The sequence below is a fragment of the Spea bombifrons genome, chromosome 10 (genome assembly GCF_027358695.1).
Source record: "Spea bombifrons isolate aSpeBom1 chromosome 10, aSpeBom1.2.pri, whole genome shotgun sequence".
NCBI classification, from domain to species: Eukaryota; Metazoa; Chordata; class Amphibia; order Anura; family Pelobatidae; genus Spea; species Spea bombifrons.
In genome coordinates this window covers 7,510,257-7,537,588 of record NC_071096.1, presented here as the reverse complement: position 1 = coordinate 7,537,588, position 27,332 = coordinate 7,510,257, and the positions used below count along the sequence as shown (strand labels likewise).

General features: G+C 44.9%; 2 protein-coding genes across 4 annotated transcripts; both read right to left on the bottom strand.

Annotated features, from left to right (window-relative positions):
* Window positions 1–420: 420 nt before the first annotated feature.
* LOC128467925 (protein phosphatase 1 regulatory subunit 12A-like) lies at window positions 421–11,997 on the bottom strand. Of its 3 annotated transcripts, none has more exons than XM_053449667.1 (23): window positions 11,699–11,997; window positions 10,908–11,038; window positions 7,990–8,108; window positions 7,387–7,546; window positions 6,964–7,108; window positions 6,562–6,636; window positions 6,358–6,443; window positions 5,887–6,038; window positions 5,647–5,723; window positions 5,387–5,554; window positions 4,877–5,166; window positions 4,537–4,641; window positions 4,347–4,437; window positions 4,064–4,222; window positions 3,815–3,938; window positions 3,559–3,689; window positions 3,370–3,426; window positions 3,078–3,097; window positions 2,833–2,920; window positions 2,465–2,569; window positions 1,938–1,988; window positions 1,739–1,789; window positions 421–1,250 (listed from the first exon to the last, which is right to left on the bottom strand). In XM_053449667.1, the coding sequence occupies exons 1-23, from the start codon at window positions 11,963–11,965 to the stop codon at window positions 1,164–1,166; spliced, it is 2,739 nt and encodes a 912-aa protein (XP_053305642.1). In that variant the 5' UTR covers window positions 11,966–11,997; the 3' UTR covers window positions 421–1,163. The 3 variants fall into 3 exon arrangements, with proteins under 3 accessions (XP_053305642.1, XP_053305643.1, XP_053305644.1); XM_053449668.1 differs by having other exon boundaries at window positions 5,887–6,014; XM_053449669.1 differs by lacking the exons at window positions 421–1,250; window positions 1,739–1,789; window positions 1,938–1,988 and having other exon boundaries at window positions 3,078–3,093.
* A 3,077-nt stretch (window positions 11,998–15,074) lies between these two features.
* Window positions 15,075–27,300, bottom strand: DDB1 (damage specific DNA binding protein 1). Its single transcript, XM_053449678.1, has 26 exons — window positions 27,138–27,300; window positions 25,448–25,596; window positions 25,043–25,159; window positions 22,710–23,046; window positions 22,124–22,221; window positions 21,844–22,002; window positions 21,649–21,732; window positions 21,096–21,212; window positions 20,920–21,022; window positions 20,686–20,761; window positions 20,486–20,594; window positions 20,207–20,385; window positions 19,636–19,799; window positions 19,406–19,513; window positions 19,012–19,219; window positions 18,716–18,811; window positions 18,525–18,636; window positions 18,317–18,440; window positions 18,004–18,168; window positions 17,666–17,760; window positions 17,408–17,578; window positions 17,039–17,148; window positions 16,575–16,744; window positions 16,379–16,481; window positions 15,749–15,872; window positions 15,075–15,485 (listed from the first exon to the last, which is right to left on the bottom strand). Exons 1-26 carry the CDS (start codon window positions 27,196–27,198, stop codon window positions 15,402–15,404), a joined length of 3,423 nt encoding a protein of 1,140 aa, XP_053305653.1. The 5' UTR covers window positions 27,199–27,300; the 3' UTR covers window positions 15,075–15,401.
* Between the last annotated feature and the right edge of the window lie 32 nt (window positions 27,301–27,332).

The window sequence follows — 27,332 nt, the reverse complement described above, 5'->3', positions numbered from 1 at the left end:
CACTAGTGGGGAGAAGGAAAAATAAAATGGTGACCATACCACATGTCATACCACATCCCTGTTTAGTGTTTCAAATGTGCTTAAGAAAAATACGTTTTCAAACATCTCGTGATACCTACCCCTAAACCCTGCAGCTTCTTTCAACAGTGTGGGGAATCCGCCGCTAAAGATCATGATATAAACAACAAAAAAAAAACAAATACGGAAACGGAAAAATTATGGCCGAACAGACGGGCGCTCGTTCCTGAATCCTGCAAATCCGATGGTGCTCGCCCCACGCGGAAATCCGGGCGTAGAACTCTGTGGGTGGAGAACTTCTATGGATGTAGAACGGTTCTCGGTGCGCACGCGGGTGAGACACTACAGTCAGAACACAGCAGATCAGCCACCCCTTCACATCCGAGGTCCCCGTAGCCGAAATAATCCACACCGCTTTCCCACGGCCTAAGTCGCTCTTGTTAATTTACACAAGGGAAAGTAGGAGGAAGAAGAAAAAAAATTCGGGGTTGGTCGTCTGTCCAGCTTTTTTTCAGAAGATAAAACTAGAGGAAGTCTCTTGTGTTCCTCAGATTTGAAAAGTAGACCCGATTTAAAAATGAAAACAGCTTAATATCTGCATGTGTTTCCCGTTTTCTAAATGTACAGACAAAAATATACATTCTTCAGGAAAAACACCAGCTTTCCGCAACTTGAACCCATCAGGAGATCTGTAGATGGTCCTACGCACGTTCTTCTCGGCTGAAGGACCCAAGCGAAGTCTTTCCAAAGAAACTCCATTGCACTCATCTCAAAAAAATAAAATAAACGAGGATGGATCTAGTGAGGTCTTAAAAAAAAAAATACACGTTTTACGTGGCTTCTTTTGGGGGTTCAGAGCTTTGTAAGCTACATTTGAAATCCACTGCTTTATAGGGTCCATTTCTTGGAGTTGCCGACGGATGAAGAGACCTCCGATGTGACAAATCCCGGATAGGTAAAGGGGTGGCTGCACAAAAAAAAGGAAAGGAGTGAAGCAATAGGGAGAAAGGGGGGGGATTCATATCATATCGCCCCCAACATCTCATTTTAAGATTCTATGTCCAACTGGTCGGTCCCAAAGCTTGTGAAAAGTGGGAGAGCAGGAAATCCCGGGTACCACAGAGAGCAGGCCCACAACAGCTGCACTATTTGGACAATTTGCTAATGACTCTTATTAGGGCCCCGTTTTCATCTTTCAGGCGCTGGTTGTCAGCTTTCAGATCCCCGAGAACCTGAGGGTGTTGAGAATACAGAAAGAGTCGTGAGAAGAAGCAGTGGGGTCAGCGCCATAAAAACCACATTTTAACTCGCTGAAAATAGATCACAAACATGAAAACCACGTTTCTATTTGAGGAAACCAGGCAACAAAGCTCCACGGCTTGTCTTTTCAGAGGCAGGACGCTCTTAACATGTATAGACTGGGCCTAAAAACACGCCTGGTTATTTTAACGAACACGGAATGACCAGGCATGTGCTGTATGACCAGACAAGGGCTCTACATGGCCAATACTGATCCTATAACATTGTTGGATCTTCTGCTTTGGAAACATCGGTGGGAAGGGAAAATATGTAGATGTGGATAAGATGGGGTTAATACAATCTTCTAAAAACTTTTTTTGCCAAGTCTATAGTTAGTTAAAATTATATATATATATATATTTGCTGAATTTCTCTTTTATCCCATTAAACTAAACAAAAAACTATAGCTGCTTGCAATTACCTTCATTTCCTCGTGCAGCTCAGACACCCTGCGCTCCAGTATAATCTTCTCCTGCGGATCGCACAGAGGAGAGAAAGGACAATATCCCATTAGTCCGCGTGGCCTTCATAGTAAACATAACACGTGAGCGCTAGAAAATCAACAGTGTTTGTGCATCGCACGCCATGTGCAAGTAAACTGAGCTGAGTCTGCCTCTTACCTTCTTCTCGGTATCAATCAAGAAAGATCTGTCAACACTTCTTTCTTGTCTCTGAGGAACAAACAAATGAAAAGTTTGTGAATGATGTTGGTGACTTTGACCACAGGGTCTCTCTTATTTGCACGAGATCAACTAGTTGATCGTTTTACGCCGCGTCCTACTACATTCTGAGCCCGTATGGCACTGATTAACTTGACCTGGAGTACTTGACCCTTTTAATTATCTTGGGTGCACTACTTGACCTCTGACCTAGCCAGCTGTTCTGACTTCTTCCCGCTATCCACCAAGAAATAGCTTCAGGAAGAGTGTCAAAACGTAAACAAATCATTCTATGGATGGGGTTATCTCCCAGGAACCCCTCCAGTTTAACTACAACTTCCAAGATCCTCGACGTATATGGAGCAGAATGGGAATTGTTGCCGTAAGAATTCTTCTATGGTGTCTATTCACGGCCTAGGACGAAAGCCTTTAACGTTTTGCTCCACAGTGAACTAGGCAGCTTTCTCTGGGTCCCAGCTTCTGGTTACCTGCGTGGCTCTTTCCAACTCTGCTTTAGTTTCGTTCACCAGGTTCTGGGTGTTTAGCAGCTGCGAACGGAGGCGTCCATTGTCTCTTACCAGGTCCTCGTAGAGCTGGAGCAACAGAACAACCCAAAAAGAACCAGGATCAGTACATTGACGACTCCCCCAAAACATAAGTAAACGGGTAAATTCATCTCATTAAACCTAAAAATAGTCTTTACGCAGGTTTAGCAGCCCCATACACCCCAGGAAAGATGTTACATGTAACTGCCAACTTAACATCTCCTTTAACCAGAGATGTTGATGAACATGACACTATGTAGCAAAACAATCTCCAGTCATTGGAGATGACCACACACAACAAGTTGTCTCACTTTCTTAAAGTCTTTTGTATCCCGATGCTCTGCTCCCAGCGTTCTCTCTGCACGGCTGCTGGTATGTGAGTTGAATACATTATCTGCCCTGAAACGACGATTGAGACACACAGATCACCGAATTGTTCTGCCAATTGCATAAGCGTGGCAACCACCTCCCACGTTTTTTTGTGGTTTGATCTTTGCACACACAGCTAGAAGGACTAAGTAAGCCACAGCATATAAAATGTTAAAATGTATCTTACCGAGAGCCAAGTCCATCTACCTGGGAGGAAAAAAAAGAGAAGAGAGACATTGTGTCACTTAAATTCCAAGGTAGATTACAGTCAAATACTCCACAGCAGATCATGGAGCCGATCACGTTATCTGGCGAGTAACTTACCAATCAAAAGAGACACGGTAGCTCAGCCGGGCAGCAACAATAAACACAAAACCAACGTTACAAAGAATTATCTACCATGCACATTTCTTCAGCACAAACATATATCCAACACCCTACTTAATTAAGAAAAGGTTCCCTCAAATGAGCCTAGGCACCTGAGCTCGTGGTTTCTCCTCTTCCCCGTCTTCCTCTTCAGATTCCTCTCCATCGCTCTGAAACAGGAATTGTAGTAAAACAAATCAGAAGCATCCTTTGGATCCTCGTTAGGTCCGTTCCCATCTGTGCCTCACAGACTATATCGTCTCTACGCCGCAACACTTTCTGCGCTACTAGTCAATTCTTACATCTTTGGTGGTCTGTGGAACCCCCGTGGATCTCCTCTTCCCTCGCGGCCTCCTCCGGTCCCGAACGCCGGCTTTGTTCCTCCCACCTCTCTCATCACTTTCCTTTTCATCCTCCTGGGACTTCTGCAGTTCTACAAGCAACAGATGAGTTTCAGACATTATGATCCTAAAGCCACGCTGATTTATTTTTGACATCATGTCAATTTAAAAAAACTAACTTGTTCCATAAAGTATTTCCTATTCTCAGTCACCTTACCTTTGCTCTCTAAAGCTTGCCCTGCTGCTCTTCGGTGGGAAGTTGGAGCGGAATCTGGAGTAGTTAGTCCTAAAAGGTCTGATTTCTGCAGGCTGGCAATCCTGGCCCTCCAGCTGACTTCACTCTTCAAATATAAGAGAAAAGAACATATTATGGCCTCAGTATGAATCAGAAATGCATCGATCTTTCCTACAAACCCAGAACATCATGTATGTTCCAGGTATCAGAACCTGACCTATGTTCACTCACCGAGTCTTCACCTGACCCACGGCTGCTCCTGGCTTTCGACTGGTTGTCCTTGTTGCTCTCCTCTTCTTGGGTTTTTACGGGTTCTGGCTCAGCTTCCTTGTTTTCCTGTTGACCTTTGATCACCTTTTCAGCTTCTTTCAAGTCTGTGAGAGTCACTCCCTGCAGAACACGGAAAGGAGAGAGAAGCTGGTAGATAAGGAGCCGGGGAGCCAACAAACACAGACCATTGATGGTGCTGCGTATACAACCAAATGAGAAATACAAGAAGGAGGCAACCACAAACCTGAGTTGATCTACGAGACTGGCGAGCATGACGAGACCTTGCCTTGCGCTGAGCTTCTGCCTCTTCATCCCTCACAGGGGTCAAATAGGACCTGTTGTGTTGAGTGTTGTACAAAAACGATTAACATACAACGGGTTGGCAGAAGAATGCAAAGACATTAAAAAAAAACACAAGCAAGCAGTGTGCTTACCTGCGTCTTTCTTTGGTCTCAGGGTTGTGCGTAGTCTCCAAGTTCGTGGTGGCTGTGGTGGTGGAGGTTGTGGTGGTACTGGCAGCATTCGAAACGTCTGTGCGTCTAAAAGAATGAATGGGCTGCAATTAAACTACACTTTGGAACGCACATCTCTATACAAGCTGGGAAAGAAAAATGGAAGGAAAACTGGGGTCATCTGGTTTTCTTTCCCAGCTCGTATCAACAAATGGCCACCGGCTCCTCCATTAAGCCGTGTCAGCAACGGATCATCATCTTTGATAGCAAAGGTTGTGAGAAACCTGTTATGAAGATGCGTTTTAATAACAATCGTCATTACCTTCCAAGAGCGTTGGGTGCAGAAACGTTGCTGTCGGTTTTGGCAGGCGTTGTGTTTGCAGCCGATACAGAGGGTTCAGGCTTAGATGTCAAGAATTCTCGTTTTGAAACAGGAGTCTCTGTTTTAGCGGTAAGGGCCTCTCCTCTCTGCCTGCGAAGTGAAGCCAACCCGTCCTCCCCATAACGCTGCTGGAAAAGTGAACCACGGCTAAGCGGAGGGTTCTCCTGGTCGCCTAGCAATTTCTGGCTGGGGGGCACACGGGCTAAGCGAAGCTCAGCTCCAGTTTTTTCCTAGAGACCAAAAAAAAAAAAGAAAAAGATGATGGCCATTAGAAGGATAGTGGTATTCGGCTACTAAAGAACGAACAAAAAGAAAAAACGAGAGTGACATAATATATAAAGGACTGGGAGGATTTAAGGTGTGAAGAAGCTTGGATAAAAAGTTGGGGGGGCTGCTTATACAGGACAAAAAGTCACGCTGTGGTGGCAAATCGTATGCGGCGACTCCTACCCTTTCTGATAGCTGGGAACTGGAAGCAGATTTTGGTAACGCGGCTCTCCTCCCTTCCTCAGAAACGGTGCCAGAACTCAACGCGCTGGAGCTTCCGGTCTTCCTAAGAGAGGCCCTCCATGATCCCGAGGCTGGCTCGGCCTTGGCTTGGTCCTGTGTGACCGGAGGCTACGTGGTGGGATTAAACACGCACACACATCAGTAGTGCCGCTGGCAACACCGTGCGCAGAGGAAAGCTTTTCTCGGCGACGCTTGCTCACCTTTTTTGCAGCAGTTCCTGAAAGGTTCCGCAGTTGATTATTCAGGTTATTAATTCTTTCCTGAGCTTTCACTTTTTCTGTAAATTATAAATGGAGGATAGTAAGTGTCAGTGTCCTAGGAATTAGCCCGAACCATAGTAAAAGGACAATGTACACTGGTGAAATAAGACAGTAACGGGTCAGATGGAATAAAGAGATGACGGGCAAACAAGATGACCAATGGACACGGGGTTCACTCACCGGACTCGGCGTCGGAGCCGGACTCTGCGTCGGAGCTAGAGGCAATGGGTTGGGTGGTAGTTCCGGCCATGGTGGAGGGCTGAGCGCGGCGTTCTTTATCCTGCACCCGTAGTGCAACCTTCTCTTGGCTGCTCAGACGAGAAATAGAACTCCTAATTGAACAAGGGGCAGGGGCAGGGACCGTGCAGGGGTCAGTGCAAGATGTGCAAAGGTGCCTGGGGGCCACCACCTGGTGTCACTCAACACTCAAAAGCTCACACCGTGCCCCCCCAAAAAAAAACACAAGTCGTGTGCCCCAGTCCATGTGCAACATACCGCTTCTCTATCGTGAAACACAGCAAAACCACTCACGTGACACAATCAGTGTGCAACACTCACAACGTACACACACATATATGCCATGCCACACAGTTTCCACCCTCATTACACACGTTAACAGCCGCACAAAAAGCATCAAGGTTCCTCACGCACCTCCTGGTCTTGCTGCTCGCGCTCTGGTTTGGAGGGCCGGTTGGAGACAGAATCTGTGGAGCATTTTTCATCTTCTCCACGCGCAGCTAAGGAGAGAAAGAGATGAAAAAAGGGGAAAAAAGGAGCAAAATTAAGAAATGAGAGAGAAATAAATCTTAAGTAAGAAAGTAGAAAGAAACATAAATGTAAGAAGAGCTTTCTCACCACACTCTGTTTGTCCTTTAGCTCTTCTAGTAAAGACTCTATACTGTCGTCCGCGACATCAGCCGCTGTCTGTCCCTGTACAAACCCAAAAAACAGATATTTTAACAAAAACAATATACACTATATTCAATAAAAGCGGCACACAGAAAGCACCCTGGAAGAGAAACGCTGTTAGCTTTGGGGATGCGAGAGCCACTGCAAGAAATCTGTCAGGAGCGAGAGCGGACAAAGAAGACGGCTGGGGAAAAACATACAAGATGAAGGCCCAAGCGACACACAGAGAGGCCGTGAGAGATGCCAGGAGGACAGACACACGCGAGACACTGCAAAAGGTGCAAAGGTAACTTGGGGGGGGTTAAAAGGCGTCCGTGTATCGTGTGAGGAGACCTCCGACCCCCTCACCACTTTGTTGACAGCCTCCATGTCACAGAGAGCCTCACACAGGAGACGGCAAGCATCCTGCTGGCCCCAGTGAGCCGCGGCGTGCAGAGGAGTCCAGCCGTCAAAGTCACGGGAGTCCACGTCAAACCCCAGTTGTAGGAGCAGCCTGGGACAGACAGGAAGAGTGAGAGACATGGGGCGGACGGAAGATGTACAGAAGGCACAACGCGGCGGGAGAAAACTATATGAACACTGAAAAAAGGCGCAATATCCAAGAAAACCCAAAGTATAGCGAATATGGAAAATCTCCACCCTGGATTTTCTTTACAGTGGGACTCCTCACGCCATCTATCATTCATGCTTACCTTGAACTCGTCTCCCATTCAGCTCCTTATTTACAATTAAAACTCTACCCAAGCCCCAAACGTAACGGACCCAACTTACTTAATGACTTCTGTGTAACCCTTGGCCGCCGCCACATGGAGTGCAGTGGCACCCGTGGTGGGGTGTCTGGCGTCCTCGTACTTCCCGTTGTTCAACCAGAGCCGGGCGTCTCTCAGCATGATCTCCTCTTCTTCCCTCCGGGCGATGTCTAGATCTACACCTAAACAGAAAAGAAGCGGACTCTAGGTAAGCTGCACCCGGACGTTCCAATCTTCTCGTTTTCCCACCGGATCGTAGAACCTCAATGGCTTCTGTAACTGTTCCGGTTTATAGACACACATCTGGCTTAATGGTGAATACGCCGATCATTTAAGGCGGAACGGTCATGTTCACAGCGTAGCGTAACAATTCATTTATTACAACCACATATGGATTGGGCTTATTTGGGAATATTTGGTTAAAAGGCTACTAGCCCACCATATAAAAGCAGAGATCTACTGCAAAAGGTGGCAAAGCAAGCATATTAGTTAATTCGAAAGTCCTGCTTTGACACTACCTTAAAAGAAGGTGATGGATAATCAGGACGGCTGCCCCCCATGGTGGGTTTCTAATATACGCTTTGCTTAATTTGATCATGGAATTAGAACGCCCTTTAATACATACCTTGCTTTTTGATCTCACTTTTCAGCAGCTTCTCCATGGCGCTCTCGTGCGACACATCAAGCGGTAGCTCGCCCTCGCTGTTAACGGCGGCAACGCTCGCCCCCTTAGATATCAGGTACCTGTTCAAACAGAAAGGGCAGAGGATCGGCACACAAAGGGTTTGCGGATCGGTTCTTGAAGGCAAAAGAATAAAAACGATGAGACGTATCCGGAGGTAAACAAAGGGTGGCCCCCCCACCAACTTTAATGAATGGGGCAGAATCACGCAACGTTCCGCTTTATAACTTTGCTTTGTGTTGACGGGTCTCGGACGTACAAAAAAAAAAAAAGTCTTCTCCGCATCATCTAAGGAGCAGAGCGACGGCAGACAGACTGGAATAATGTCCGTCACCGAACCGGTTCAGAAAGAATTTTGTTCATGGTCAACAATTGTGGAACTGAAATAGTTAATTTAAAGTGACAACTATCTCAGCGTCCACCCCCCCCCCGCTCCCTCCCCAGCTCTGGAATGTAAAAGCACTCCGATCATGCGCCGTTCAGGGGGCCGCAGTCGCTGTGACGTCACAGAGGATTATTTTTTCTGTCCCCAAAACTGAGTCAATTAGGGTCACCGTATGCGTATGTTGGCTTAACCATTTTGGTGCCGGAGGCCTACACCGCGCATTCCTCGGAAGGATGCTAAATAGCCAGAAAAGCGAGTTGTTGTTGTTTTTTTTCCTCTTAAAACGTTTAGGCGTGTATCGCTCCGAATACCTTAATGCCGATTGTGTGTCCCTGGTAGAACCTGTCCCGCCAGCATGCCAGAGATCATCAAGAAGCAGGCGAAACGCGTTCAGCTAAACAAACCCATCGTAATCGGACACGCTGCAAGACGAGCCAGCGGGTGGCTGAGGATGATGTGTGGAGTCATTGCTCGCTGGAGTCTCCTCGTGCCTTACGGCGTATCCTTCCATGTAATAATTACCAATAAAGCGCCGACTGTGAATTATAGCCCCGTAATTGATCGCTCAGATTTAATAAGGGCCAGGAATAAATTGCGTGGATTAATTAATCTCCCCGTCACATAGAATTAGAACAAGAATCCTGTAATGTCGTCTAAATGGATTTAAGGGGTTAAGCAGCCGGTGAGAGATCACGGCCCGCCGGACAGAGGTGCCGAGCATAAAGAACTACTCCGGCCTTTCTGCAAAGCATTATACAACATATAACGGCGAGGGCCCCAGGGCCACACACCCCCCTCCAGCACAGAGAAAATGTCTCCAACAGCCCTAAGCACAGCTAACTACAAGTCTATATATATATATATACATTACGCACACAAGGAGATTTCTGTCTGTAACATAATTGCAAAAAGGTTGTCTAACAATCAATTAGCCTTTTAAACTTAAACTTGGATCAGCGAACACAACGTGCCATTGGGACACAGGAGTGATGGGAGTGATAAAGGGCCATTGGAGCACAGGAGTCATGGGAGTGATAAAGGGCCATTGGAACACAGGAGTGATGGGAGTGATAAAGGGCCATTGGAGCACAGGAGTGATGGGAGTGATAAAGGGCCATTGGATTACAGGAGTGATGGGAGTGATAAAGGGCCATTGGGACACGGGAGTGATGGGAGTGATAAAGGGCCATTGGAACACAGGAGTGATGGGAGTGATAAAGGGCCATTGGAACACAGGAGTGATGGGAGTGATGGGAGTGATAAAGGGCCTCTGTAGGCTGATGAAGAGATTCCATTAAAAATCAGCCGTTCCAGCTACAATAGTAATTTACAACATTAACCGCGTCTGTGCTGGATTTCTGATGGACAAACTTTGCTTTTCTTTTTAAAAAAAAAAAAAAAAAAGGAAATGTCTAAACGACCCCAAACTTCTGACTGGTCGTGTGCATCATTGTACATAGATCGACTGTTCCTTTAAAACTACAATGTCTATACACCTGTTACCATGGTAACTAAAATTAATATTTTATATATATACACACACTGTCCCTATCCTGGACACATTGCGCACAGAGAAGAACGTGAGACACAGAGCGACATTTGATTAATTACGGAGATTACTGCTCTCTGCAGCCGTCACTCCCCGAAAACAAAGTCTCCAAAATCCTATGTTTTTGTACAAAATCAAACAGCACATCTGGCCCAAAGCAGCCAATCGGACCCTTTCGTTCAGGGGGAGCGAGGCTTGGAACTGACAGGCCAGGCTGGCCCCTAGCGATAAGTCACTTCTGTGCCTAAAATGCCCTAAAAGAATAATTAGACAGGAGAAGGTAAAGGGCGTCAGGAGCCCGGGGCCCAGAGCCGTCACGCCTGCGCTCTCTTCCCTTAACATTCCTTTACGTATTGTTTCCATCAACCCCCCCCCCAAACAAACGATTGTAAGTTCTTTGGCACAGATTCCAAGACTTAAAACGGAGCGTGGAGTTTGTTTTAATTCCGTTCGCACGCCCAGCCGGTCCTGGAGCCAGACGAGTCGGCAGCAGGGGGGCACTAACGGTTACTATACAAAACGACCCCCCCCCCCCGTGGGTACAAGACACATTCTGGTGCCTGGCAGGGGTGGCAATGCGTGGCAGACGTGTACAAGAGATCTATGCCTTCAACTTTATATCACGGCGTGTTTGAGGGGGGGCAACAAAGGGGCTTCTTGCCCGGGGGGGGGCTATTGGGTCAGTATTTGAGTCTATAAATGCAGACTAGTCCAGGGGTCCTTAAGGGTTAGAATTTCTCTAATATTTATTAATTTTATTAAACAGGGGGAATTTTAACGGGGGTCGGATTCATAACAAAAAATAAATATGAAATTAAAATAAAATCATGAAAAAAAAATTAAAAGGCACAAAATGTAATAAAAAAAAAAAAAAAAAAAAAAAAGATAGAGCATAGTCCGAGAGGGGATAACGCGGAGGGAACTCACTGAGCGATGCTCACGAAGCCACAGGACGCCGCCGCGTGAAGAGGGGTCCATCCTTCGTTGTCCGGCTGGTTCACCATCGCACCGTTTTCCACCAAAAACTGAACCATATCCATATTCTCATCTATACAGGCCTGGGGAGGAAAAAGAGGGCATGATATGTGGCTGTATAGAAGAGACATGGGGGGGGGGTATTAAGAGCAGAGTGGACGGGAGGGAGAGGTTATTTTAGAAGCGTTATCTAACAGATTATGACAAGTAAGCGAGCTGCGCCTGGATGTGCTGGGAGTGACACCGTATGCAGCGGCGCGGTACGTCCCAGGGGAGCGCACGGTATGGTTGTGCACCGAGGCGCCGGGGGTATGGAAGGCGAGGACGCGGGCCGTATGGACTTATATGGCTTGATGAGCGGCGCGTGGATTAAAGGGGCCCCGAATATCACCGATAGAACGGGGCAGAATGGATGGGGGCCCCCCAGATATAAACGTGGGGTTGGAATGAATGGCTGTTGAGGGGTCTCCTATCTATGGGGCCCATCCTGTTTAAGGGGTCCCTGTCATTCTCGGGGTTCCAGGCAGGGTCCCCCGGGTTGTATTCAGGGTTTTAGATGGGGTAGATCCCGTTAAAGCGTCGCCTGATATTATTGGGGTCCCTGTCATTCTCGGGGTTCCAGGCAGGGGCCCCCCCGGTTGTATTCCGGGTTCTAGATGGGATAGATCCCGTTAAAGCGCCACCTGCTATTATTGGGGTCCCTGTCACTCTCGGGGTGCTGGCAGGAAGTCCCCCCCATGTACCTGGTGCAGAGCTGTCAGCCCGTCCACGTTGGTTCCGTTTATGGGGGCTCCGGCCGCCAGCAGCTGCCGCACCTCCTCCCGGTCTCCGGCCGAACAAGCGGCCATGAACACGGCCCCCTGCGCGAAGCGGACCCGGCCAGGGCGGCGGGAGGAACCGGGGCCCCCCGGGGGGACGCTCCGCTCCGTGTCCGAGACCAGCCAGCGGTTCAGTTGCTCCCGCCGCTTCTCCCGAGCAGCGTCAGACCGGCACCGATCCTCCGCCGCCATCTTCCGAGTCCTTCCCGGGGAGAGGCGGGAGAGAGGGAGGAGAGCACCGGGGAGAGGCCAGGGGAGGAGGGAGAGCGAGGAGGGGAGGACAGGGGAGGAGACGGGGTGGGAGAAGCGGGGGATGCTGGCGGAGGGAGGGGGCGAGACAGCGAAGAGTGGGGTGACAGAAAAGGTCAGGGAGAACCACATGGGGGTAACCGAATGGACCAGGGGGGTGGGGGACTGGGGGTGACAGGGGCTGGAAACAACCATTATTAATATGGCGCCATCATACTCCGTAGCGCTGTACAATGGGTAAACAGGACATAACAAGCAGTACATATAACTTAGACTTACAGAAACAACAGGTGAGGAGGGCCCTGGACAGAGGAGCTTACAATCTACAACTACATGGATCAGGGGGATGGAAGACCGAGGTGACAGCGAAGGTCAGGGAGATGGAGGGCTGGGGAGAACTAAAGGGGGTAACAGCAAAGAGAGAAGCGGGACAGGGGAGTACCAAAGGGGGTAATAACATGGATCAGGGAGGGGGTGATGTCTTGGAGGGTGACAGGGAGAAGGGGAGAACCGCATAGATGGGGGGGGATTTGGGACCGAATCCAGGAGTGGGGAAGGGTAGAGCAGGCTGGGAAATGTGGGTGCAGGGGGTGTATTGGAGGTAGAATAGCGGTGGGGCGGTTATTAGGCGGAAGTATTCGAGTGTAATACACATTTGTAAAGTGTAACATTCTACGGTTGCTATGGTAATGACACCACTTTCCAATTTTTATCATTTGGATCAGTTACATTTGTGTCATTTAATTCCCAAACAATATCATAATTAATGTAAGTCTTTGAGTTTCTCCCATGTTACATGCAGACATTTCTTCAGAGACTGAGTACGTTACAAAGAAGCACCCGGGCCCCCCCTTACTGAAGACACCATTACGGACGCCCCTTCAAAGCACATAATAAGAGCGCTCAACGAAAAGTCTAAACTAAAATCTCCATTCCTGGGAAATGGTTACATTTTCTTAGTTGAGATTTGTAATGGAAAATAAACTCCTTTCGACCTCAAAGCGAACCATGATGCGCATGTTCTACCGGGCTACGAACTCAATGACGATCGGGCCACTGCGATTATTGAATGAGTGATGTTAGTAGCCAAAAGGCGTGAGCGTTATTCTGAAATTCCTTATACCAAGTTTATTATTATCACGTACTTTGAGACTTCCAACCATACAGGCCTTGGGCGGGTTACCCAAGTGGGAACCCAAGACTACGGCAGAACCGCACGGAAGGTCAGGATGTAACCTCCAATGGCTGCGCAGCATTCTAACCTAGAACCCTACAATACAGATCCTCACCGCTCCAATCCCCCCACCACGTTTATGCCTTCGCTGGCCATATGGGCATGTTCTGGTGGCAGGTACTTATTCTACTACCACAGATTCTAACTAGAACATTATATTCATTATATTAACCCCCGGTTGACATACAGCCACACAATTTTGGGTCATATTTCAAACACTCAGTTTTGGGGGGCTAACATAAGTGCAGAACAACCATCATGAACCCAAAGGCACGTCCCTGCTGTCTGTTCCAGATTTCTCACAGCTCCAGAACTGCTCTATACATTGTATCATTCACCTTCAGAAGGAATGCTCCATTATCTAGAACTTTGCCCTCTGCGGAAAGCTTTGCCCCCAGCCTCACCCGGAATTTATGCCCCTGTAAAGCGTAATTATCCGTCAACAGGGAATTCAGACTTTAATACACAGCGGTGCGTTGAATGTTTTTTTAGTCATATAGCGGACGTGGATCTCGCCTTTAACACAACTTCTTAAATCCCAGCGTTGGCAGTCGGGCCGGCACATAAAGTAAGCGGCTGCATGTTTATTATGGTGAGAGTCATCCTTGGTAGCGGCTCTCCAAATAACTTTATTACAAGCAGCGAGGCACTAAAGCGGATAAAACTACGCGACGACAGGCGCACACCGCTACAATTTCTCCGAGCACCAACGTGGGAGACGTTTAACTAAGTAAGCTGATGTTCCAGAGACCCGTGAGGTTCAAGTTTCCATCATACACTCGCTATTAACATCCTCGCCGTGATGGGAACTAGCCGGCTACAATTTACCGAGCAGTTGGAGAGTAACATCTTGAAGGACCATCTAGGTCTTCCTTCTATCAACGAGCTCAACTTTACTGTGCCGGTAACTGTTGGTTATTAAAAAGACCGGCAGAACCCCACGCATGCTTCAAGGACTTACTGACCACAAATTCCGCAAAGCAACTTTTTCCTAACTTATAAAGAAAAATTGTTTTAATTGAAAAAGCCACTTTTTACAGTGAATTCGGGTTTTATGTAGGCATTACAAGTCGTTCCTTTAATCTGAGAATTCTAAGCACGCATCATGGAGTTGTAGGCTGGCTGAGGAGTATAGGAGTTGTGTCTGGTGATTGAGGACGACCCATAGTTAGCTGTCAGCACAAGGCTCGTTTTTTATTTTGATTCCACATATACAGATACACTTTTTGGCAGTGTAAGTGTTTCATACTATCCGGTATTCCGGATCACAATGGGGCGATGACCTGCATGATTCGCTTGCTTACTGGCCCATATCTATTTAGTTATAATTCCGGGGAGCAGGTCTTCAATCTGACAACTGATATTCATGGAATTCTTCCGCATTGGAGACATCTGATCGATTCTGTAGAAAGTCAACAGCAAACTTGGTAGTAAAAAGTTCGGATGAGCTAAACGAGGAGCCGAGCCGAATGCATTACCGTAACTAAGAGACCTGCATCCAAATCCCATTTTATGGGCGCTGGGTAAATGCATACAAATCCCAGGATCCGTGACATGTACCGATACCCATCAGATTATTAGACATGACACTGTCGGCTAGATCTTCTGCCAAGTACCAATTAAGCTCTCTGTTATGTGACTTCCAGTCTAATTTATTCCATAAAACCTCACAAAATGATTTACCTCCTTTCCCTTTTCATAAGGGAGGTCACGGCACCATTACAGCAGAAATCATGTTAAACAACCCAGTTGCTGCAGACAACACACAGCCCCATTCCTGCACACCCCGTCTTCTACATACAGCGTCCTTAAAGCAACTCTTATCACAATATTTTATAAGAGGGAGAAAAAATACATGTATGAATATAGGGTGAGAGCAACAAGAACGGGGCAGGGGAGTCAGGCAAGGGTATCTCGTACAACCACACATTTGTTTTCCTTTTGCTAACGGAGGGGTTGCAAATTCTGTGATCCCCGCTGGAAGCAAAGGGTTTAAGTGCCAGAAGGGCAGCAAAGAGAAGTCCTCCATCACTTGGAGTTTTGAGCATTTTCATTGTCCATCAGGTCCCACAGAGAGGGTCCATCCCTTGGTGCTAGGAGGATTGGGGAAGCCAAGGCGGAAAACTTCAAGCAATGCCCAGAGAATCAGTGAATCCTTGTCAGCTCCTCTACAATCTTTATCAAGTCATCAACGGTGGTCTCTCTCTTCATTCCGCTGCCATCATCAATCTGAAATTCAATGACAATATTCATTTTATATGACCCATATGATCCAGGGCTTAACAAAGCTCAGGTTCCACGAGGGCATAGCTTCCCAAGATGACCCTGCTTACTAATTATTTATATTTGAAAGCCTAAAGGACATATACATCTTTACATGCTACTAATAAAATCCAGCCAGAAGGATGCTAAATTCTGCACACACCGGTCAACCTCCAGGATGATCACATTAACATATACAAAGAGCAATGGTGGATCTCAGTTATCCTCACCTGAAGATTGGCCACCACTTCTTGCATCTTTGGCCGGCTGATATCCAGAAAACTTTCTATTAGATCTCCATCGATAAATCCTGTCGCAGGTTCGGTCTTTCTCTCCGTATGGAAAGACCTCCAGGTAACAAAAGCAAGTTAAGGAAAAGTATAGGATGTAAAAGCCCACTTAAATTTCCAACAGACGTGAACCTCAACCATTATTTTGCCTTTGGGGGGGAGCTGGGGAGTACAGTGAAATCAACCCTGAACATCTACCCCATAAGAAAGGAGTTTCACCTTGAAAAGAAAAAAAAAAGTTAAGTTTGCTGACTTGATAGAAACCCCTTTGGGATTTAAAAATAAAAACAAGATCATTTTACCTTTCCAAAAACAATCATATGTCATATAATACATTTTTCACAGGTAGGACTGAAATGGGGTAGTTAATGTCCATGTCAAACCTGTAACATCGCGCTTTTTAGTAAATGTTCCTCTTACTCAGGACTTACACCAGTTGTATGACTTAATACAGTCTTTAGCATGCTCTGCCAAATAATTGTATAAATACTGCTGTAAATCAGCCAAATGGGGCAAAAATATAATAGCGCCAGGAAAAGAGGTGATGTCTAAATGAATCACAAAGGATATAAGGAGTGCTCAATTTTGCCCACACTCTTGATGACTTTGTTGAGTCTGTTCTGTACATCAAGGAGGAGATTGTACCAGCTCTCAGAAACTGAAGTCACCAGTCCTAAGAGACAGAGAAAATATTGATACATCTGAGATATTGAAAATCTTAAGGAATTGAGAAGAAAAAAAAAAAAAAAAACATTTCTGATCTCACCAATCATTCCATTAACTGTCCCGAAGAGCACTGAGCCTTGGGTTGGTGGAGACGTCTCCCCAAGATTCTGCATCACCAGGGATCCATGGCAGAAGACATTCACAAACTCGCCCAGGTGGAAGAGGCCAACCTCTTGCAAGTGCTGGCGCTCCTCGTCTGTTGTGGCAGCACTAATAGTTGTAATAGCAATAAAAAAAAACAAAAAAAAAACATTAATATCGCACCCGGCAGTTTACAGAATTCCAGCCAAGAAGTCATGCCCAGAAGAGGAGCTTTTTTTTTTCCTAAGAGAAAGTTATGGCAGTTCTCTGCACCGACCACCACCAGATTCTTCACAAAACCTTGATTTGATAATTGATACTTAAGGCTGTCAAAAATGGCATCAATTTACAAAGTTCAATATATGGCAGACTGCTAATAATCCACAACAGAAACCCCCAACATTACAGAACCTGTTATATTACCTGTCCTTCTGACATACAAACAAATTAAACGCATTCTCAGCTCCCAAGAAGTTGTCATCATCTAAAATCTCCACAGCGCTCATCCAGTTGGGGTTAAAATCACGTGCAATCTGGAGGAAAAACAGATTCCTAATTTAAGAAAAACCATTTTGTCAAATAGCTTACTGGAGTTAACTCAGAATTATCACAAAGTCCTCAATTACATGGGTCTTTCAGCCGGTCGCCCCTTAAACAGTTATCTGTGCTATCACTCTGCCTCGATGTATTGTTATTATTAAATACAGTAACCTACAGAAATAAATTCCATCCTTTTGCCCAATACGTTAAGTCAGACTCCCCAGTTCCCTTCAGCTTTCCATAAATCCCAACCTCCTCAAAGTTTCCTTCCATCGGTTTGTAGGCAAGCAGCAGCACAGATCTCATCAAATCCCCCACCAGGATGAAGTCTCCCTTTGTCTTCAGATACAGGGCCATGATATTGTTATAGTGGTTGCATTCTGTTCGCAGCTCCTTTTCAGCGGTCCACTCGTACAGACGCACCTATACAAAAACAAGGTGCCTGGTTAGCAACACCATTTTCTGCCTTTCTATAGTCTTGCACACTCGCTTTTGACTCTTCAGTCTCACCGTGCTATTGATGCTGGCCAGAAGCTTCCCATTAAACTCCACCATTGAATACACGGCTCCTTTCACTTCCTTTTCAGCCACAGTCTGCAGCTTCCCTGAATGGAGTACGCAGAGTTAGCCTTAACATCACACATTACGGAAGCATTTAAAAAGGAACCATATTGTGGGAATATAGTCATTATATGAATGGCATGCCATGCGCTACACAGTGTGTGAAGGAAATATATAGTCATATTTGTACTGTACGGACTATTCGACAGTGCCTAAGTATACTCCCACATCAGTTCCATATGATAACCTTATAAAAACCTAAAGTATTTATAAACACTTCCGCTTACCATCACAGTATTGGAAAACCACAATCCTTCCCTGTTTTGGTTCTGCCTCATCTGGATAAACCATAGCGGTTCCCACCACAAAGTACGTACTTGGATCCTTCCCCAGCTTGCAAGACACCAAACTTAGTGCATACTCATTCTGCAGGAACTGGTGCGTGTGCAGGACTGAGGAAACAGAGACAATGACCAACAAATGAAAAGGTTTGCATAGGCCATTTTATCCAGGATTCATCCTACAAGACGACCTATATGGCACACTGGGCAGTTTATCACGTCATCATGCAAAAAATCAGCTTCATTTTTTCCTGGTTACCTTCAAATGTGTGCTGATCAATTATCAGCAGATTATGAACTTCAATTTCTTCTCCAAACGAGGTTTCATGGGGAGATGTACTCCCTGAAAAGAGTTTACTGCAGCTCACGCTGCTAGAGAGGGCCTGTATAACAAAAAATAAAATCCTTCAGCTGTTGAAACGGAACCACAAACCTGTACCTGATGTGGCTGGAGTTTAGATACCAACCTGTGTGCTGGCGCTAGGCCTTAAAGGAGAGCTGCCTCCGCTAGCATCTTGGACCTCGGTCCGACTTGACAGCACCCCAAAGCACTGCGACACCTCCTGATAGCAAATCTTCCTGGAATTAGGAGAAGATTGTAAGGCATTGACTACTTATGGCTGCTTTATACCGCCAATCCATGTAAAACCCCACACACCTTGGAGATTCGTACAGCGGCACTGTGCGGATATGAAGCTTCTGGATTTCATCAATTGTTCCAATAGTCAGTGTGCTGTTATTCGCCAAAGCCAAGCTATAAAAGAGATTGGGGGCAGGGAAGGAATAAAACAGTAAGATAAAGGTTGTGGAAGAGTTGTTACAACAAAATGTATTAGAAAGGAATCTGTACAGACGCTGCCCGAACTGCGATTGCACGAGACTTGTGGGTAACCCAAACAATGGCTTAATGAGCATCTTAACAAGCCTAAACAGAAACCAACCCATCAGCCTCACCTGTCAGGATATCCCTCCGAGTTCAAGGGGCACATGTAGTTGACTTCTTTCAGGTTCACATTGGAGAAGACCAACTTGTGGTTGCTGCTGTAGATTACGGTGGGTCGATCAGAGCAGGCAAACACATTGGTCGTAGATAGCGAGCGGAAAGTCCTGAGCACGGTGGGCTGGGTTCCAAGAGTCACCTTCTTCCTGTCACTCAGAAGACCTGTGAAAAAGAACAGTCTAATGTTAACAGTGCTTTTCATCCAAAAACCATGAAGACTTGCGGTAGTGATGTTACTTCTACGAGTTACTAATAACTTAAGAATCACATCTAGAATTCTGTAACTATTCACGTCCACAAGCCAACCGTGAAACACTGGACTATATTCCCTCAACATGTCCATCAAACCTGTTTCGGTGTTGAGACTGAAGTAGAAGAGAGCACCATCTCCAAGAGCACACAGCAAGTAGTGACTATTCTCAAATGACGTCATAAGGATGGAACGAGGGATGATCTCTGTAATGAGAGGCAATAAGCGAAAAAGATAAATAAAAATGTAGCTCGGGAAGCTTTTGTATAATTGCGGTCTCTCTGATGTGAAGACCGTGTCCTGTCCACATTGGGCTATTTGGTAATACCTCCACCCAGCATTTCCTTGTGGAGCAGCTGGAAATCTGGTAAACTCAAAATCCGCGCAGAGATGTCTGTCCACAACCCAATGGCACAGAGAGAGGACATGGCATCGTTGCCGCCAAGAGGCGTCACATCCAAACAGGCAACTTCGTGCTCCATTTCAGTGCAGCTGTGGGACAGATCATTAAAAACAAAAATGAAAAGACGCCAGCAGTGAGGAAATCATCAAATTGGAACTAAACACAAGAGTTGGAAATAAAGAAGAGTTTTTCTAGTAAAAACAGAGGCTTCTCTGGGTAAAGTCTGCCTCCTAACCGTACTGCGGACAGGAAAATAATCTGTTGCCAGCTTCATCTATTACACTTTCTCTCATTCAACTACTATTACAATCTGTCTGACTTTATCATGGTGGCATCTAACCAGTTAACCTGAAAAGGCAGTCAGTTTGTGTCTACTGTGGAACACTGGAAGCTTAAATGGTCAGTTTCAGAGATACAGCAGGCAAGGAGAAACGTGTTACAACGAAAAAAAAGCTCCACAGATACTCCATTGCATTATTTTGTGATCTTTGATTACCTCATCTGTCTCAGCTCTCCAGGGTGGATTTCCAGGTAATAGAGAACTCTCCCCACGGCAAGTAGCACTTGGCGACTGTTACAGGAACAGACGCTGACCTTGCGACCCTGAGGTTCTTTCCACTCACTCACAAGGCTCTGGGGGTCCTGGGAAACGAGTCGCACTGAGGCTGATGTGATCTATAAAGAAGAATTTGCGTGTTTGGGTTTAACCAGTTTAAAGATGGATGGAAAAAGTAAGTGAACTGGAGACCGACAGAGGAACCTTCTTCATAGTTACCTGAATGAGCTGCTGGTGCATCACATTTCCACAGAAAAATGTCTGCTGATCATCTACAAAACCAGCAAGGTCCGTTTCTTCTACTTCTTCCCCGGACAGCGTCAGAACCCTACATAGGGCATTGACACAACTTAGCATCTGAAGTAGTCCTTTTGATTGACTGACTGACTATACATTGCAAACTATAGCAAACTACTGACCTGGTCTGCCCCACAAAAGACAAAACCAAAGTATCATCTGTCTCACGATTGGCTGCCACTCTTAGAGGCCACAGACCTGGTGATTAGTTCAAAAGAAGAGACAAATAAAAGTATATGAATATACTGTACACCTGAAACAGGTGTAAATTCCTATTTGTGTAACATTTGGTAATATATGTATAATTTCCAGCAATAACAATCACAGTCATTATTGGCACCATTCCCCAATGTCACCTTTAATCCCCGGCAGGTCAATGCTGGCATGCTCATGGATCCCAATGCCATTTCTGATGATTCGCAGAGATCCTTCCTTAAAGGCCCCAGAGCAGGTTACCAGCTGTAGAACAGAAGAGATGTAAGCATGCTGACAATGCAAAAGGTACATAAGGAATAAATAGATGTCACCTGACCTGTCCTTGTCCTTGTCTCTCAAGATCCACCACACACATATCCACAATAGGCCCCAGGTTTGTAAAGGTCTCCATGGCCACAACATACGAACCCTGTTCATTGCTGTCGGCCGTGAGCTGCAGTGAAAGAAGAATATGTTTAAACGGGAAAGTGTAAGACTGCAGAATGATCTGCGATTCAAAGAAAGGACTGAAGGAGAGATAGCGGTAGAGGGTGGGTGACAAATTTAAGGGAGATAGAATACAAAATGACTTCGGCTTAGAGAAGGATATCGTTGTGAAAACAGATAGAAATAACAAGATGGTTCTGTGAAAGAAGTGATGTTAATGATAAAGTAAACTGTGATATAAAGTCAAATTTTAAGAATGACAAACAAGCTGCAGAGGCAGATAAAAATAAGCTGAGTCTACCCTGTATACAACCTTGCACCTTATCTTTAAATATAACAATTTCAATTACGTACGCATGATTCTTTAAGTCATTCTTCTAGCTAGCAAACAGCTTTTCATAGCAATAATATGTAGAGTAAATGCCTCCAAAATATTTTAATACCTTCACAAGCTGGGAGTCTCCAAGTCGTGAACCCACAAACACCACTCCATTATCCAGGTATGTGAGACATTCAGCGATGGACGTCTAAGACAGAAGACAGAAAACGGGGCTTTAATGTTAAAATATCAGAGAGCTCTGTTCATCTACACATTTCCCAAACAAAGCAAAACTGCACCAGGTATTCTCATCTCTCACCTCCCCAAGAAGCTCCACTCGGAGGTCCTTCAGAGTAACACTACCATCCATCTGTTCCTCCTTCTCCAACAAAAGCATGAAAAGCCTTCCCTCGATGTCTCCCAACAGATAACGAGATCCATTCACATCAACACGGTTATGACAAACAATGGTACTTTGCTGAATAGACAGAACAAATCAGTTCATTATCAACAAACATTCACTTGTTTGCAATACACGATCACACAAGCATTATCTACTATTTTTTTATCTGACATAACTAAAGGGTGTTTATACTCACCTTAATAATTGGAGGTGCAATTGCCAGGTATTTTTCACCATTGTGGTAGGTAATGGATTCCTGACCAATAATAATCGCTCCGCCAAAGGGTTCTGGGACTGAGAGACATAAAAATTCAGTAAGTAATTCTACGCTTTCCATACCAAAAATTATTACCAGTGGTCAAAAGTACACATTCTTCCACAATATTTCAGCACAAAATACTGTGTCCGTTTCTGGAGACCACAAATTAGAGACATAAGAACCATTTTTTAATAAAAAGAAAAGCGCCAGAACAAGAGGTCATGAGTGAAGGTTTAAAAGGTTAGAAATTTCTACTATACTGCAGATACCTGGGAAAGATCTCCAGTGGATGTGCAAACACAGCAAAGCAATTTAATAAAGCTAAAAACACAAAAAGATTAAGTCTAAAGGAATAGAGAAGATAAATCCTGTTGCCACTCGGTATCTAGGTGCCCCAACAACCCACAATGAGTAACGATTATACTGTGATGTATATATATGTAAATGTAAAAACTACATGAAAATATACTTTCATCACAGGTTGCCACAGACTTCAGTCCTAGCGTATTGACGGTATACATACCTGCTATAACCATTGATGCTTCGGCCTCCACGTTTTCCTGCTTCCATGGACCTTTGCTGAATTCTTTCTCCCTCAGGGAGACCTCATACGTCTTAACATGCCGACCTTGTGGATCCTGATAAACAAAACAGATTGTAGGGGCCTGGCAGCTATATAGGAACTTCACGTCAATTACATGAAGCTCCTCCAAACGTATGTTAAAGGCCTTGAGCTCCTTGTTGTCTCTCTCTAGAGGGATAACTTTGAAAAGTCCATCATAAAGGCGGAGGCCGATCATACGGCAGTCAGGGTCAATAATGCCAATTATGCCAGTTTCAGAAGGGCGGCCAATGCGATCCTGAAAAGACAAATGGGAGGAAAACATTGTGAAATTAAAATAAATATGGCTACATGTATCAATAATAGTTATTCCAACTGTAAGCATGACTTTCCATTACTTTTTTTTCCTTTAAATCTGTTGTCTATAAAAATGTCTGAATGGGTTTTTACTCGACACAAAAATAGCATAACTGATGTATTTTTTTATTCTCGTACTCATTTTTTTTTGTTTCACATGAGTGGAGGTAGAGAATAGGGCTGCAACTAACGATTATTTTAATAATCGATTAGTTGGCCGATTATTTTTTCGATTAATCGATTAATCGGATAAAAAAAATGAATGTAAATTTTTCATTTAAAATAATTTACTAAACAAATGATGTTAAATACAAACAGCAGAATAAAAAAACTTTGATAATACATTTCTTGTCTTTATTTCCCAACCAGCCCCCCTATATATGCACATTTGAGCCCAGGCTTGCTACGCTGCCTCCCAGACATGCCATGCTGCCCCCCCACATATGCCACGCTGCCTACCACAGCACTCCACGCTGCCTCCCACATCTGCCACTCCACGCTGCCTCCCACATATACCACGCTGCCTCCCACATCTGCCACTCCACTCTACCCCCCACATGCCACTGTGCCTGGTACGCCTTATACCCCCTGAAACACCACTCCATCCTCCCCAGACATGCCACCCTGCCCTCCCCACATATGCCACGCCATGCTGCCTCCCACATCTGCCACTCCACAATGCCTCCCACATATGCCACGCTGCCTCCCACATCTGCCACTCCACGCTGCCTCCCACATCTGCCACTGTGCCTGATACGCCTTATATCCCCTGATACCCCACTCCATCCTCCCCAGACATGCCACCCTGCCTCCCAGACATGCCACTTCTCTACCCCCAGATATGCCACTCTACCCCCAGATATGCCTTATACACCCTGATACACCACTCCGTCCTCCCCAGACATGCCACACTGCCCTCCCCACATATGCCTTATATACTGTATATGCCTTATACCCCCAGATATGTCACTTCACTGCCCCCAGGATTTAGATTCCCCTAAATTAACCCTAAACTCCCCATTAACCATAACTGCCCCTAAATTAACCCTTAACCACAGCATCCCCTAAATTAACCCTAAAGACCCCATCAACCACAGCATCCCCTAAATTAACCCTAAACACACCATTAACCACAACTGCCTCAAATTAACCCCAAACACCCCATTAACCACAGCTGCTCCTAAATTAACCCTAAACACCCTATTAACATAACTGCCCCTAAATTAACCCTAAACACCCAATTAACCATAACTGCCCCTAAATTAACCCTAAACACCCCACTAACCATAACTGCCCCTAAATTAACCCCCACCTCCCCTAACTTTCAGTAGCCCAAATATATATATATATATTACATACATATATACATACACATACATATATATACATATACATATATATATACATATATATATATACATACACACACATACACATTATATATATATATATATATATATATATATATATATATATATATATATATATATATATATATATATACATACATATACTTACAGTTAGATGAGTGTCACAGCCATGTGGTTCTGGCCTGGAGAAGGAAGGGGCGGGGCCAGTTGTCACAGTGATTACAGGGAGGGGGAGTAAGTAGGAGCTGCTGCTGTGAGACGGTGAGTCAGACTAAACGGATTATATAATGAGGGGGATTTTTCAGAGCGTTTGCTCTGAAAAAACCCTCATTTTATAATCGATAATAATCGATTCAACTAATCGATAATGAAATTCGTTGCCAACGAATTTCATTATCGATTATTATCGATTTTATCGATTAGTTGTTGCAGCCCTAGTAGAGAATAATATTTTTATTATTTTTATCTAGGGGAAATCATTTGATAGATATTTGCAAAAACATACAAATATACTGACAGTAATGAAAGTAAGTTATGGGAAGAAGTCTTGCTTTATCAGGTCCTTACCTGTACATTGCCATGTGCCCGGGTAATGATATCAATGCTGTCTCCAGTCTGCTTATACTCCAGGATGCAAGCATTGTACTTGGCTGTCAGTACAAACAGCAGGTCCTTACTCTCCCCCTAGAAATATAGTAAAAAAAAAAATGGCTCAGCTAATAATGCATCTTCCACATTCTCTCATCTTTTATCATAAGCATGCATTCAACTTTCAGAACATGTGCTAGAATCCCAAAACTCTGAGATGTCAGGCGCTGCCTAAAATAATACGACAGCACAATATTTACATGTATTTGTATACTACTTCCCACCCATAAATCACAGGATCCTGCTAGAGCCCCGTACACAACGCTGTATTGCAATATAAACCCTACCAAAGCATCCTTGCCCAAAAACCAGAAGGGAGCTCACCTTGGGTCGGAAAAGCTCCATGACAGCGATCTTGCCGTACATTCCGACTTCCTTTACAGGTCGCAGGCCTTCTGGAGTCACTACATAGATCTCCAGCCGTGTATTTTTGGCTATTAGGAGATTTAAGTCATCTTCAGACGTAAAATGCCCTGTGAGGGGAAATTAGAATGCAATAAAGTAAATGTGCATTGAAATAAGAGATCACTACCACAGTACTTGTTGGCAGCTGGGCACCTGGCATTATATCATTGGCACTCCATCACAAAACAGGCAACACTAAAGTCAAAAATGTAATTTTTTGGCGTGTCTAATCAGTTGCACTGCAGCAACATTTTTCCAAATACACTTATATCTAACGTACAGAACAAAATGTGCAGAGCAAACATATTGAATATCCCATGATTAACGTTATAGGTCTTATTAAATTACCATCAGGGTTACCATCGTAACCCTCATCATATATTTTTTTCTTCTATTATTTGTATAAAATTAAAAATAGGTTTTCAAAAATATTGTGCTTTTCTGTTTGTTTGTTTTGCATAACAAAGTTTTCAGACAGCTGCATATTAGCTCTTTGTATGTGTTCTCATTCCGTTATCAGAGCCTGATCAGCTAGACAAATGCCCTGACTCCTCTTGTTACTGCCTATAGTAAACAATTGAATGGCTCAGTCTTAATCACCCTGCCGGACATGCTAATAAAAGTCTATGGAGGAATGGACTTCATCAGCATTGCCATAAAGCATCAGCTCAGGGTGGTGCTGACAACAGTGGCCGCCTCCAATCCTGTAGATAAAAGGATGCTTTTTGCTAACCTAACATTACTGTACATAGCCGTGTGATTTTTTTCTTCTTCTTTACGGGATGATCTCTAAGATACACTAATATACGCTATTTTATTTATGTCTACAACATGCTACCATAGCTAAATAAATAGAATGCTTAACAACAGAATCACGTGTTTAACAACAGCATAAACAACATTTCAATTTAGTGTTTACGTTTTCATCTTGTCGCGTTTCAGGGGTGGTCTCCAAGTCCCAAAAAATAATATTTTGCACGAGATCATCTAGCAAAACATACGCGACAGCTAAACTAACGTAATCATGTATAAACCCATTTTTGCGAGCAACGATTCGAACATGGGGGGGCGGGGTAATGAGTGCAGTTGGCCGCCGTAAATATTTTTATATAAATCACATATAATGTTATATCACTAAAAAGCGAACGTTTAACAACATTTAGGAAAACCGTTCGCTTTCTGCAATTAAGGTGCTGCTTTTCCCCAGAAACTCACAAAATAAATCACATTTTTACACAGAATTTGGAGGCAGATAAGAACCTTTCGGCCCACCTAGTCCGCCTGCCATAAACCGCTGCCCCTTAATAACCTGGGACACCACCAAGTGCATTACATGGTGTAAGATGATCATACTGGCAGACCTTATTAGCTTGAGCTTAAGTAATGGGAGCCACCCGATAACAAAGAATGTATCTACACGAGCATGAAGAATAGGGGGGCATATGCATGGTATGGGGTAAAAGCCAGCATCCCGTTAACACTTTCAGGACACACATGAGTTGGTGTGACTTTTGTGGTAACCACGCATGCATTCAGAACATGTTACATAAACACTGTGGGCACACATTATGTATTTAGGTCAAAAAGCATTTCACGATGTGACTTATACCTGTCACGCAGGCATTAACAGCCGTGGGCTTCTGCGCTGTCACTACGTAATTATAGGACATCGTGTAGCTTGTCAGAGCTCCTGTCGCGACAATCCCGCAGAGCGACAGGCGCGAAAACAGATAGCAACAGGCCGACACTCACAGGGACCGGAACACACTGCACCAACGACAGGGGAAGAGCGAGGCTGGAGCGT